This window comes from Coregonus lavaretus, assembly GCF_964263955.1.
Source record: "Coregonus lavaretus genome assembly, chromosome: 25".
Taxonomy (NCBI): Eukaryota; Metazoa; Chordata; class Actinopteri; order Salmoniformes; family Salmonidae; genus Coregonus; species Coregonus lavaretus.
This window is the reverse complement of record NC_140012.1, coordinates 35,061,472-35,076,428: the sequence shown is the minus strand read 5'-3', so window position 1 is coordinate 35,076,428 and position 14,957 is coordinate 35,061,472. Positions and strand designations below refer to the sequence as shown.

The 14,957-nt window shown below is 43.7% G+C and overlaps 1 protein-coding gene across 1 annotated transcript in view; it reads right to left on the bottom strand.

Annotated features, from left to right (window-relative positions):
- The window catches only part of wdr27 (WD repeat domain 27), a gene marked incomplete at its 5' end in the record, with an annotated part of 155,598 nt that overhangs the window by 139,871 nt on the left and 770 nt on the right, over positions 1–14,957 (bottom strand). Inside the window, 9 exons of the mRNA XM_084141529.1 lie at positions 1,296–1,360; positions 1,707–1,789; positions 12,654–12,747; positions 13,096–13,222; positions 13,304–13,374; positions 13,803–13,854; positions 14,109–14,222; positions 14,386–14,510; positions 14,715–14,856. Coding sequence (XP_083997655.1) covers positions 1,296–1,360; positions 1,707–1,789; positions 12,654–12,747; positions 13,096–13,222; positions 13,304–13,374; positions 13,803–13,854; positions 14,109–14,222; positions 14,386–14,510; positions 14,715–14,856 — 873 coding nt within the window. The remainder of the gene's footprint in view (positions 1–1,295; positions 1,361–1,706; positions 1,790–12,653; positions 12,748–13,095; positions 13,223–13,303; positions 13,375–13,802; positions 13,855–14,108; positions 14,223–14,385; positions 14,511–14,714; positions 14,857–14,957) is intronic.

Genomic DNA, 14,957 nt, shown 5'->3' with positions numbered 1-14,957 from the left:
GCCTTCCATTGCGAGATACAGCATTCCATTGCGAGATACAGCCTTCCATTGCGAGATACAGCCTTCCATTGCAAGAAAGAGCTTTGATTGCCGATAGAAAGGACTAGTGCATGGTTCTGACTGTCTGCCTGGTGGCCGACCTGCCTATACTGTGCCCCTCCCCTATCTTTCCGTCACTCGCTAGCTCGCAATGAAAGATGTGAGTGTTTGTGTTCTCGGATGTGTGGCAACTGATCAGTCTCATCCGTTCCAAAAATACTGAATCTTAGGAGAATATTGACACTCAGAAATGGGAGTCGACACCGGGAGTCGACATGCAAGGAGTCGAGGAATCAATTCTCCACCACTACGTCATCGTCGTTAACAGTTGGAAAAATGACAGAGAAAGGCAAGCGTCAGGAGCGAGGTGCTGTATGGCAATACTTTAAGTTCAATGAGAAGGAAATGCAAACTTTGCAAAGTGGAATTTAGGTACAGTAATGGTACAACAGGTGCAATACTTAACAATCTGAAAGGGACGCACCGTGAGACCCAAACTGTTGCTGGCATCAGCGCAGCTGCATTGTGAATTCACAATGGAATTGTACGCATTTTTCTTATCGCTTTAACGGAAAACCAATAAAACCTTTTGCAGTTTAAACATTAAGAAAACATTTCCATTTGTCAAATTCCTACTATACATGTAGTAATCATGTCAAAGTGGTATGAGAAGGGACATTTCCAAACAAGTCAGGGATGTATAGCCTGGGATCCACACTATAAAGGCGACAATCTTGTAGGTAGAGGACAGAGCTGTGTGAGACACACTGCTCACCATTTTATCTAGCTCTGAGAGGACCTATGTGTTCTATTCCTCCACCATTCTTTCCAATTTCCACACCTGTATTTTCCAGATCTCTTTTTCATACTTTTACAGCTGACAAATGTACTGTATATGGGGATATGTTTGCAAACTTTTGTTCCCTATACTTAATTTTGAGCGTCTTAGAGACTTCACATATACTGAACCTACAGTATTTTTATAACTATGCAATTAGCAGTTTATGGTTTCACGAGACTAGGACTATGGGAGATGTAAAGGCTTTACAAGGTTTGCCTGCGGTTTGCATCCAGGAGGAAAGTGAGTTTTTCTGTTATGAATGAGAGGTAATTATGTGTTACAGTGTAGGGTAGGCCTAATGTCAGGGAATTACACCCGTGTCTGTCTGCCTCCCCCTCCGTCTTGCTTTTGCCCTAAATTCCTATTCAGTGAAGTGAAACAACAGTGAAGCAGGTCTCAATGGTTATTTACTCACGCTGTTATCCAGTCCTTGGGACATGGCCCATGATCCAGCCATGGTAATGCTCACGTTGGGGTGATCTGTAAGAGAGTGGGATAATAGCTAACATAAATAATAAGGGTGGAATACCAACATCTGTTGAAGGGTACGACCATAGATCCCAGGGATTCATCTGGCACCATAGTCTATGTCGGTGAGACACACAAACACACACACACAAACCAATCTCCACTAACTCTTATCATACACATGGTCTATGTCGGTGAGACAGTATACAGTGCATGGTGTTATTCTTATCCATCTTTCCAAGCTGTTCTTCCCCACAAGATCAACACATCATTCATATTCTCTCAGACACAGCACGTCAGGGAGCGCTCTTCCACACAAACACACACACACACACACACAAAGAGGGCAGTAGGATACCTCTGAAAAGTAGAGTCATTTGGAGCTCAGAGGTGCCCAGGTCAACCAGGTACAGGCCATCAGAGCTTCCCATCCACACCCAGCTGTTATCGCTACAGGGGGCATAGAGAGAGAACCTTATGCCATATGGAAAAACACTGTTATATACACAAACACGAGCAAACACACACACACACACACACACACACACACACACACACACACACACAACAGGGGGGGCACAGGAACAGAACCATGTGGAAAACGCTGTTGCATACTACTCCTTCAAAGGGCCTTTGTTTCAGTAGATTTGAGAGGAGAAGACAATGTATCCCCACACCAAAGAGGACCAGACAATGTAACCCCACACTAAAGAGCACAAGACAATGTATCCCCACACCAAAGAGGACCAGACAATGTAACCCCACACTAAAGAGCACAAGACAATGTATCCCCACACCAAAGAGGACAAGACAATGTAACCCACACTAAAGAGGACAAGACAATGTATCCCCACACCAAAGAGGACAAGACAATGTAACCCCACACTAAAGAGCACAAGACAATGTATCCCCACACCAAAGAGGACAAGACAATGTATCCCCACACCAAAGAGGACAAGACTATGTAACCCCACACTAAAGAGCACAAGACAATGTATCCCCACACCAAAGAGGACAAGACAATGTATCCCCACACCAAAGAGGACAAGACAATGTAACCCCACACTAAAGAGCACAAGACAATGTATCCCCACACTAAAGAGGACAAGACAATGTATCCCCACACTAAAGAGGACAAGACAATGTATCCCCACACCAAAGAGGACAAGACAATGTAACCCCACACCAAAGAGGACAAGACAATGTATCCCCACACCAAAGAGGACAAGACAATGTAACCCCACACCAAAGAGGACAAGACTATGTATCCCCACACCAAAGAGGACAAGACTATGTATCCCCACACCAAAGAGGACAAGACTATGTATCCCCACACCAAAGAGGCCAAGACAATGTAACCCCACACCAAAGAGGACAAGACTATGTATCCCCACACCAAAGAGGACAAGACTATGTATCCCCACACCAAAGAGGACAAGACTATGTATCCCCACACCAAAGAGGCCAAGACTATGTATCCCCACACCAAAGAGGAGAAGACAATGTAACCCCACACTAAAGAGGACAAGACAATGTAACCCCACACTAAAGAGGAGAAGACAATGTATCCCCACACTAAAGAGGAAAAGACAATGTATCCCCACACTAAAGAGGACAAGACAATGTAACCCCACACTAAAGAGGACAAGACAATGTAACCCCACACTAAAGAGGAGAGGAAAAGACAATGTAACCCCACACTAAAGAGGAGAGGAAAAGACAATGTAACCCCACACTAAAGAGGACAAGACAATGTAACCCCACACTAAAGAGGAGAAGACAATGTAACCCCACACTAAAGAGGAAAAATACAATGTAACCCCACACTAAAGAGGACAAGACAATGTATCCCCACACTAAAGAGGAGAAGACAATGTAACCCCACACTAAAGAGGAGAAGACAATGTAACCCCACACTAAAGAGGAGAGGAAAAGACAATGTAACCCCACACTAAAGAGGACAAGACAATGTAACCCCACACTAAAGAGGAGAAGACAATGTAACCCCACACTAAAGAGGAAAAATACAATGTAACCCCACACTAAAGAGGACAAGACAATGTATCCCCACACTAAAGAGGAGAAGACAATGTAACCCCACACTAAAGAGGAGAAGACAATGTAACCCCACACTAAAGAGGACAAGACAATGTATCCCCACACTAAAGAGGAGAAGACAATGTAACCCCACACTAAAGAGGAGAAGACAATGTAACCCCACACTAAAGAGGACAAGACAATCCAGGGAACTAAAGCCATCTCACGCTGTAGAATAAATAAAACAGGGTGGCAGAGGAGAGGAGACAGAAAGAGGGAGAGGAGGCCCTTCAACCATCAACGATCATGTCCAACATATCAAATCAAATTGTATTTGCCACATGCGCCGAATACAACAGGTGTAGACATTACAGTGAAATGCTTACATACAAGCTATTAACCAACATGTTGGTACAGTGGGGAAAAAAAGTATTTAGTCAGCCACCAATTGTGCAAGTTCTCCCACTTAAAAAGATGAGAGAGGCCTGTAATTTTCATCATAGGTACACGTCAACTATGACAGACAAAATGAGAAAAAAAATTCCAGAAAATCACATTGTAGGATTTTTAATGAATTTATTGGCATATGATGGTGGAAAATAAGTATTTGGTCAATAACAAAAGTTTCTCAATACTTTGTTATATACCCTTTGTTGGCAATGACACAGGTCAAACGTTTTCTGTAAGTCTTCACAAGGTTTTCACACACTGTTGCTGGTATTTTGGCCCATTCCTCCATGCAGATCTCCTCTAGAGCAGTGATGTTTTGGGGCTGTCGCTGGGCAACACAGACTTTCAACTCCCTCCAAAGATTTTCTATGGGGTTGAGATCTGGAGACTGGCTAGGCCACTCCAGGACCTTGAAATGCTTCTTACGAAGCCACTCCTTCGTTGCCCGGGCGGTGTGTTTGGGATCATTGTCATGCTGAAAGACCCAGCCATGTTTCATCTTCAATGCCCTTGCTGATGGAAGGAGGGTTTCACTCAAAATCTCACGATACATGGCCCCATTCATTCTTTCCTTTACACGGATCAGTCGTCCTGGTCCCTTTGCAGAAAAACAGCCCCAAAGCATGATGTTTCCAACCCCATGCTTCACAGTAGGTATGGTGTTCTTTGGATGCAACTCAGCATTCTTTGTCCTCCAAACATGACGAGTTGAGTTTTTACCAAAAAGTTATATTTTGGTTTCATCTGACCATATGACATTCTCCCAATCCTCTTCTGGATCATCCAAATGCACTTCAGACGGGCCTGGACATGTACTGGCTTAAGCAGGGGGACACGTCTCGCACTGCAGGATTTGAGTCCCTGGCGGCGTAGTGTGTTACTGATGGTTGGCTTTGTTACTTTGGTCCCAGCTCTCTGCAGGTCATTCACTAGGTCCCCCCGTGTGGTTCTGGGATTTTTGCTCACCGTTCTTGTGATCATTTTGACCCCACGGGGTGAGATCTTGCGTGGAGCCCCAGATCGAGGGAGATTATCAGTGGTCTTGTATGTCTTCCATTTCCTAATAATTGCTCCCACAGTTGATTTCTTCAAACCAAGCTGCTTACCTATTGAAGATTCAGTCTTCCCAGCCTGGTGCAGGTCTACAATTTTGTTTTTGGTGTCCTTTGACAGCTCTTTGGTCTTGGCCATTGTGAAGTTTGGAGTGTGACTGTTTGAGGTTGTGGACAGGTGTATTTTATACTGATAACAAGTTCAAACAGGTGCCATTAATACAGGTAACGAGTGGAGGACAGAGGAGCCTCTGAAAGAAGAAGTTACAGGTCTGTGAGAGCCAGAAATATTGCTTGTTTGTAGGTGACCAAATACTTATTTTCCACCATAATTTGCAAATAAATTCATTAAAAATCCTACAATGGGATTTTCTGGATTTTTTTTCCTCAATTTGTCTGTCATAGTTGACGTGTACCTATGATGAAAATTACAGGCCTCTCTCATCTTTTTAAGTGGGAGAACTTGCACAATCGGTGGCTGACTAAATACTTTTTTTCCCCACTGTACATAGTCCACTGTTTAGGTTAAGTTGTGAAATCCTTGCCTTGACTTGGCAAATAAACGGAGGAAAATGTTGTACTTTAGTTGGAAATAACAAACCATGATTGATAGGCCTAGAAGTCTGTGATACAAGTTGTGTCTCTATAACTGCTAAAACATTTATTTTCATATACTGATGTGGTAGCCTCGTCTCAGATTTGTTTGTGCTGCCTTGTCACCTCCTATGGTCATTGTCTTGCCTTCATGAGTTAGCTGTACAGATGGTTATGTATACTGACATGAGTTGGCTATAGAGCACAAACAGATTTGGGACCAGGCTTCTGTTGTGGCACACCGCATAGCTTTGATGCCTATAAGATTTCTTGTGATGGACATATCAAAGTCAGAGACCATGAGATTCCTGACCGTTCTATACTATACTACAGTCGTGGTCAAAAGTTTTGAGAATGACACAAATATTAATTTTCACAAAGTCTGCTGCCTCAGTTTTTATGATGGCAATTTGCATATACTCCAGAATGTTATGAAGAGTGATCAGATGAATTGCAATTAATTGCAAAGTCCCTCTTTGCCATGAAAATTAACTTAATCCCCCAAAAACATTTCCACTGCATTTCAGCCCTGCCACAAAAGGACCAGCTAACATCATGTCAGTGATTCTCTCGTTAACACAGGTGAGAGTGTTGACAAGGACAAGGCTAGAGATCACTCTGTCATGCTGATTGAGTTAGAATAACAGACTGGAAGCTTTAAAATGAGGGTGGTGTTTGAAATCATTGTTCTTCCTCTGTTAACCATGGTTACCTGCAAGGAAAGACGTGCCGTCATCATTGCTTTGCACAAAAAGGGCTTTACAGGCAAGGATATTGCTGCTAGTAAGATTGCACCTAAATCAACCATTTATCGGATCATCAAGAATTTCAAGGAGAGAGGTTCAATTGTTGTGAAGAAGGCTTCAGGTCGCCCAAGAAAGTCCAGCAAGCGCCAGGACCATCTCCTAAAGTTGATTCAGCTGCGGGATCGGGGCACCACCGGTGCAGAGCTTGCTCAGGAATGGCAGCAAGCAGGTGTGAGTGCATCTGCACGCACAGTGAGGCAAAGTCTTTTGGAGGATGGCCTGGTGTCAAGAAGGGCAGCGAGGAAGCCACTTCTCTCCAGGAAAAACATCAGGGACAGACTGATATTCTGCAAAAGGTACAGGGATTGGACTGCTGAGGACTGGGGTAAAGTCATTTTCTCTGATGAATCCCCATTCCGATTGTTTGGGGCATCCGGAAAAAAGCTTGTCCGGAGAAGACAAGGTGAGCGCTACCATCAGTCCTGTGTCATGCCAACAGTAAAGCATCCTGAGACCATTCATGTGTGGGGTTGCTTCTCAGCCAAAGGAGTGGGCTCACTCACAATTTTGCCTAAGAACACAGCCATGAATAAAGAATGGTACCAACACATCCTCCGAGAGCAACTTCTCCCAACCATCCAAGAACAGTTTGGTGAATAACAATGCCTTTTCCAGCATGATGGAGCACCTTGCCATAAGGCAAAAGTGATAACTAAGTGGCTCTGGGAACAAAACATCGACATTTTGGGTCCATGGCCAGGAAACTCCCCAGACCTTAATCCCATTGAGAACTTGTGGTCAATCCTCAAGAGGTGGGTGGACAAACAAAAACCCACAAATTCTGACAAACTCCAAGCATTGATTATGCAAGAATGGGCTGCCATCAGTCAGGATGTGGCCCAGAAGTTAATTGACAGCATGCCAGGGCGGATTGCAGAGGTCTTGAAAAAGAAGGGTTAACACTGCAAATATTGACTCTTTGCATAAACTTAATGTAATTGTCAATAAAAGCATTTGACACTTATGGAATGCTTGTAATTATACTTCAGTATACCATAGTAACATCTGACAAAAATATCTAAAAACACTGAAGCAGCAAACTTTGTGTCATTCTCAAAACTTTTCACCACGACTGTAGTCAGTCAGTCACCCTGTGGCCTACAGACAGTACGCTGCACGTGTACCACTTGTGCTTCCCAGGCTTTGCAGTGTCTACAGTACTTCACCATGGCAACAGGTGCTGATTGGACAGCCTGAGACTGTTAACGCCACTTCAACTAGCCTTTAATAGGAAGTGTCCTGCTATCGCTGTGGAAACACCACTCTAACACCCCCGTTAGTCGCTACTAATAAAGACATCTGAGGTTGGAACTGTTTCCGGACCACTGCGGCAGCGTGACACCTGCAAGGCTGGAGAAATGGAAATGATGACGTTATATATTTACATTTCTGATATTATATTTTCCTGGATCACTCAAAACTCTCTTAGTCTGTGGAAATAATGACGAATCAAGCACTCTCTACATAACCTGGGGAAACATACAGGCCTAGTTGGTAGAGCATGGCGCTTGCAACGCCAGGGTTGTGGGTTTGATTCCCACGGGGGGCCAGTATGAAAAATGTATGCACTCACTAACTGTCAGTCACTCTGGATAAGAGCGTCTGCTAAATGACTAAAATGTCAAATGTAAATGTAGTAGGCTGTAATATAGACCAGTGGTTCTCAACCAGGGGTTGGCCTATCCACAGGGGTACTTGAGAAGACACATTAGACCATAGGCTTACTGGTAAGGTCTAATCAAATCAAATCTAATTGTATTTGTCACATGCTTCATAAACAACAGGTGTAGACTAACAGTGACATGTTTACAGGCCCTTCCCAACACCGCAGAGAGAAAAAAATAGAAATAATAGAAAAAGAATAACACGAAGAATAAATACACAATGAGTAATGACAACTTGGCTATATACACGGGGTCCCAGAACCGAGTCATTGTGGAGGGGTATGAGGTAATTGGGTAGATATATACAGTTGAAGTCGGAAGTTTACATACACCTTAGCCAAATACATTTAAACTCAGTTTTTCACAATTCCTGACATTTAATCCTAGTAAAAATGTCCTGTCTAAGGTCAGTTAGGATCACCACTTTCTTTTAAGAATGTGAAATGTCAGAATAATAGTAGAGAGAATGATTTATTTCAGCTTTTATTTCATTCATCACATTCCCAGTGGGTCAGAAGTTTACATACACTCAATTAGTATTTGGTAGCATTGCCTTTAAATTGTTTAACTTGGGTCAAATGTTTCGGGTAGCCTTCCACAAGCTTCCCACAATAAGTTGGGTGAATGTTGGCCCATTCCTCCTGACAGACCTGGTGTAACTGAGTCAGGTTTGTAGGCCTCCTTGCTCGCACACACTTTTTCAGTTCTGCCCACAAATTTTCTATAGGATTGAGGTCAGGGCTTTGTGAGGGCCACTCCAATACCTTGACTTTGTTGTCCTTAAGCCATTTTGCCACAACTTTGGAAGTATGCTTGAGGTCATTGTCCATTTGGAAGACCCATTTGCGACCAAGCTTTAACTTCCTGACTGATGTCTTGAGATGTTGCTTCAATATATCCACATAATTTTCCTTCCTCATGATGCCATCTATTTTGTGAAGTGCACCAGTCCCTCCTGCAGTAAAGCACCCCCACAGCATGATGCTGCCACCCCGTGCTTCATGGTTGGGATGGTGTTCTTTGGCTTGCAAGCCAACCCCTTTTTCCTCCAAACATAACGATGGTCATTATGACCAAAGGACATTTCTCCAAAAAGTACGATCTTTGTCCCCATGTGCAGTTGCAAACCGTAGTTTGGCTTTTTTATGGTGGTTTTGGAGCAGTGGCTTCTTCCTTGTTGAGCGGCCTTTCAGGTTATGTGGATATACAGTGAGGGAAAAAAGTATTTGATCTCCTGCTGATTTTGTATGTTTACCCACTGACAAAGAAATGATCAGTCTATAATTTTAATCGTAGGTTTATTTGAACAGTGAGAGACAGAATAACAACAAAAAAATCCAGAAAAACGCATGTCAAAAATTTTATAAATGTATTTGCAATAAGTATTTGACCCCCTCTCAATCAGAAAGATTTCTGGCTCCCAGGTGTCTTTTATACAAGTAACGAGCTGAGATTAGGAGCACACTCTTAAAGGGTTGTTACCTGAATAAAAGACACCTGTCCACAGAAGCAATCAATCAATCAGATTCCAAACTCTCCACCATGGCCAAGACCAAAGAGCTCTCCAAGGATGTCAGGGACAAGATTGTAGACCTACACAAGGCTGGAATGGGCTACAAGACCATCGCCAAGCAGCTTGGTGAGAAGGTGACAACAGTTGGTGCGATTATTCGCAAATGGAAGAAACACAAAATAATTGTCAATCTCCCTCGGCCTGGGGCTCCATGCAAGATCTCACCTCGTGGAGTTGCAATGATCATGAGAACGGTGAGGAATCAGCCCAGAACTACACGGGAGGATATTGTCAATGATCTCAAGGCAGCTGGGACCATAGTCACCAAGAAAACAATTGGTTTACACACTACGCCGGGAAGGATTGAAATCCTGCAGCGCCCGCAAGGTCCCTCTGCTCAAGAAAGCACATATACATGCCCGTCTGAAGTTTGCCAATGAACATCTGAATGATTCAGAGGAGAACTGGGTGAAAGTGTTGTGGTCAGATGAGACCAAAATCGAGCTCTTTGGCATCAACTCAACTCGCAGTGTTTGGAGGAGGAGGAATGCTGCCTATGACTCTAAGAACACCATCCCCACCGTCAAACATGGAGGTGGAAACATTATGCTTTGGGGATGTTTTTCTGCTAAGGGGACAGGACAACTTCACCGCATCAAAGGGACGATGGACGGGGTCATGTACCGTCAAATCTTGGGTGAGAACCTCCTTCCCTCAGCCAGGGCATTGAAAATGGGTCGTGGATGGGTATTCCAGCATGACAATGACCCAAAACACACAGCCAAGGCAACAAAGGAGTGGCTCAAGAAGAAGCAGATTAAGGTCCTGGAGACCTTAATCTCATAGAAAATCTGTGGAGGGAGCTGAAGGTTCGAGTTGCCAAACGTCAGCCTCGAAACCTTAATGACTTGGAGAAGATCTGCAAAGAGGAGTGGGACAAAATCCCTCCTGAGATGTGTGCAAACCTGGTGGCCAACTACAAGAAATGTCTGACCTCTGTGATTGCCAACAAGGGTTTTGCCACCAAGTACTAAGTCATGTTCTGCAGAGGGGTCAAATACTTATTTCCCTCATTAAAATGCAAATCAATTTATAACATTTTTGACATGTGTTTTTCTGGATGTTTTTGTTGTTATTCTGTTATTGTTATTCTGTCTCTCACTGTTCAAATAAACCTACCATTAAAATTATAGACTGATCATTTCGTTGTCAGTGGGCAAACGTACAAAATCAGCAGGGGATCAAATACTTTTTTCCCTCACTGTAGGACTCATTTTACTGTGGATATAGATACTTTTGTACCTGTTTCCTCCAGCATCTTCACAAGATCCTTTGCTGTTGTTCTGGGATTGATTTGCACTTTTCGCACTAAAGTACGTTCATCTCTAGAAGACAGAACGCTTCTCCTTCCTGAGCAGTATGATAGCTGCGTGGTCCCATGGTGTTTATACTTGCGTACTATTGTTTGTACAGATGAACGTGGTACCTTCAGGCATTTGGAAATTGCTCCCAAGGATGAACCAGACTTGTGGAGGTCTACAATTTTTTTCTGAGGTCTTGGCTGATTTCTTTTGAATTTCCCATGATGTCAAGCAGAGAGGCACTGAGTTTGAAGGTAGGCCTTGAAATACATCCACAGGTACACCTCCAATTGACTCAAATGATGTCAGTTAGCCTATCAGAAGCTTCTAAATACATAATTTTCGGGTATTTTCCAAGCTGTTTAAAGGCACCGTCAACTTAGTGTATGTAAACTTCTGACCCACTGGAATTGTGATACAGTGAATTGTAAGTGAAATAATCTGTCTGTAAACAATTGTTGGAAAAATTACTTGTGTCATGCACAAATTAGATGTCCTAACCGACTTGCCAAAACTATAGTTTGTTAACAAGAAATTTGTGGAGTGGTTGAAAAACAAGTTTTAATGATTCCAACCTAAGTGTATGTAAACTTCCGACTTCAACTGTAGGTAGGGATAAAGTGACTAGGCAACAGGATAGATAATAAACAGTAACAGCAGCGTATGTGATGAGACAAAAGAGTCAATGGTCATTGCAGATGGTCCAGGTAGTTATTGGTTAACTATTAAACTAACTATTTAGCAGTCTTATGGCTTGGGGGTAGAAACTTTTCAAGGTCCTGTTGGTTCCAGACTTGGTGCATTGGTAACGCTTGCCTTGCGGTAGCAGAGAGAACAGGCTATGGGTGGCTGGAGTCTTTGACAATTTTTAGGGCTTTCCTCTGACACCGCCTGGTATAGAGGTCTTGGATGGCAGGGAGCTCGGCCCCAGTGATGTACTGCACCGTACGCACTACCCTATGTAGAGCATTGGTGCAGCTGTAGAAGTTTTTAAGAATCTGAGGGCCCATCCCAAATCGTTTTAGCCTCCTGAGGGGGAAGAGGCGTTGTCGTGCCCTCTTCACAACTGTGTTGGTGTGTGTGGACCATGATAGGTTGTCAGTGACCTGCTCCACTACAGCCCTGTCGATTTGGATGGTGGCGTGTTCTGCCCGCCGTTTCCTGTAGTCCACGATCAGCTCCTTTATCTTACTGATGTTGAGTTAGAGGTTGTTGTCCTGGCAGCACACTGCCAGGTCTCTGACCTCCTCCCTGTAGGCTGTCTCATCATCTGCAAAATTAATGATGGTGTTGGAGTTGTGCGCGGCCATGCAGTTGTGTGTTAACAGGGAGTACAGAAGGGGACTAAGCACGCAACCCTGAGGGGCCCTCGTGTTGAGGGTCAGCGTGGCGAATGTGTTGTTGCAGAGGAAGGTGTTCAGTCCCAGAGTCCTTAGCTTAGTGATGAGCTTGGATTGCACTATGGTGTTGAACGTCCAGGGTGTCTGGGTCCAGGGTGTCTGGGATGATGGTGTTGATGTGAGCCATGACCAGCCTATCAAAGCATTTCATGGCTACAGATGTGAGGGGGTACTTCACTTGAGGGGTATTTCATTGGTAGTTCGGGCAGAGCAAAATGTACTTGGTGGTACAGTAATCGAAAAAGGTTTAAAAACACTGATATAAACTACAAAGGCATCAAACATCTGCTAAAACAGACTGTGATAAGCAAACAATGGGTTGAACACGTGATGTGTCAAGTGATAAATTAGGAAATGTGTTGCATTATCCCCTTTTATCTACAGTACATGGACCATGCAGAGAAACCCCATTTGGAAACCCATTTTACCTCTGCTGCCCATGATCAATGTCAGGTAGTCGCCTGTGATAAGCACATATTCTGAGAACTGGCTTTGCCGTCTCTACTGGGTCTGGAGTGATTCCTGGAACGAAACACAAGAGGTAGCTTGGGGTTATGAAATATGACAAAAATGGCTATTGAGTTATTGGGTGGACAGTCAGACACAGCATATTACTGTATAACCCCAAACCTCCTACAGAACATAACTCAGTGTTCTGATTCCATCTAGTGTTAGGAAAAACACTTTCATGTTTACATTTTCTTTTCTTATACTCATAACGTGAGAGAAAAAGTGGGAAATAAGTTCAAGTTCACGTTCTAAACGTTATGTGAAAATGAAAATGTGTCTTTGGCTTACAGGTATATGGCTAAAACGCATCACAGGAAACAAACAAATCATGTCCATAACTACTTTAATATCTTGTATTACCTATTACACCACCAGTCTGTGGGACCACTGTGTCCAGGTGCCTTTGGTGTCGTTCCTGCACCTTGTGAAGGTCCAATTTGGTCACCAAATGACATCTGTGGTCCTCAGGAAGAGTGAAGCTCCACACCTGGAACCAATGGGAAATCACAGATTTACTGAGTGTGTGTGTGTGTGTGTGTGTGTGTGTGTGTGGGTGTGTGCGACCAACCTGTCCATCAGCAGAACCAGTGACAAGCTGCCTGCTCTTCTCCAAGAACAACACACTGAGTAATGGAGATGCTGGAGAACAGAGGGAGTGGACAGAGTTAAAACTCCTACATATTATTTATAATTTACTACATTTACATTACATTTTTGTCATTTAGCAGACGCTCTTATCCAGAGCGATTTACAGTTAGTGAGTGCATACATTATTTATTTTTCATACTGGCCCCCCGTGGGAATCGAACCCACAACCCTGGCGTTGCAAACGCCATGCTCTACCAACTGAGCTACATCCCTGCCGGCCATTCCCTCCCCTACACTGGACGACGCTGGGCAAATTGTGCGCCGCCCCACGGGTCTCCCGGTCGCGGCCAGCTACGACATAGTCTGGATTCGAACCAGGATCTCTAGTGGCACAGCTGGCACTGCGATGCAGTGCCTTAGACCACTGCGCCACTCGGGAGCAAATGTACCGTAAACTGGTGTATCCACTGTTCACATACCTGACAATATAGCAGACTGGTAGAGAATCTCTTCCGTTTTTAATCCCCAAACCTTTCGAAAAGAGAAAGAATCAATTGGTAAACGTTTAAAACCTGCTCCTATGGACAACAGTCTCTTTTGGAACAATAAACAGACAATCACACACATGTGAAATTATGCAAGCTACAGCTGACTGACTTAGTAGCTAGTCATATCATTTGTACGTAGAAAGCTACAGCATATACTTTGATAAGGGATGAAAAAAACCACTTAAACCAAAACTGAAGCCGAGTTATTTCACTGGTTAATGAATAACCTGACTGCACCTTAAATGTGCGGTCTTCTGATATGGACACCAGGATGTCTTTATTCCATGGACAGAACTCAGCTGCTGTCAAAGGTCCCAGGTGGCCAGCCAGCACAGACAACACTTCCTCTATCTGGAGGTCAGTCAAACAGACAGTGTTTGCAATAGAAGAGAAGAAAACTTTATTGACCCTTCCTTTGTCATCGTCTTACAAGAATTATAAAAACATTACACAAACACTTGTTATAAGGGATGAATTTGAGGGGTAGAGTACACTTTCAGCATGTCGTACTCACCTTGGAGTTGAGTATGTATACTTCGTCCCCTGAGCATGCAGCCACTCGTTCATCACAGGGACAAAATGACAGATGGACTACCTTGCCCAGTAGGGTCCCAATAACTGTACCAGACGCAACTACCCCTGAAAACATTTATGCTTTTAGTATTGTACTATATAGCATTGTAAATTCCAAACTGAGTAAGTGATTGATTGATTGATTGATTGATTGATTGATTGATTGATTGAGTGAGTAAATGAGGCCTTACCAGTATATAAAATGTGGCCACTGAATTTAAATGTATTGTTATCTTACTGTTCATACAGCTATGTAGCAGAAATCCTCACCCTCCCTAGTTCTCCTGTAGCAAAGCCGGATGTCCCAGACTATGACATAATCTGCAGAGGCAGAGCAGAGCAGGAGAGGGTCTCTACCTGTCCCAAACACCATGGCAGAGATGTCTCCATGGTGACCAGTCAGTCGCAGTGCCTGCAAAGGGGAGGAGACGCATTGGAGTGTGGTGGAGCCAGGTGATGCAATGATTGAAGAGCCAGATTTCTTTACACTTAGAGATTCTCAGGTACTTTTGT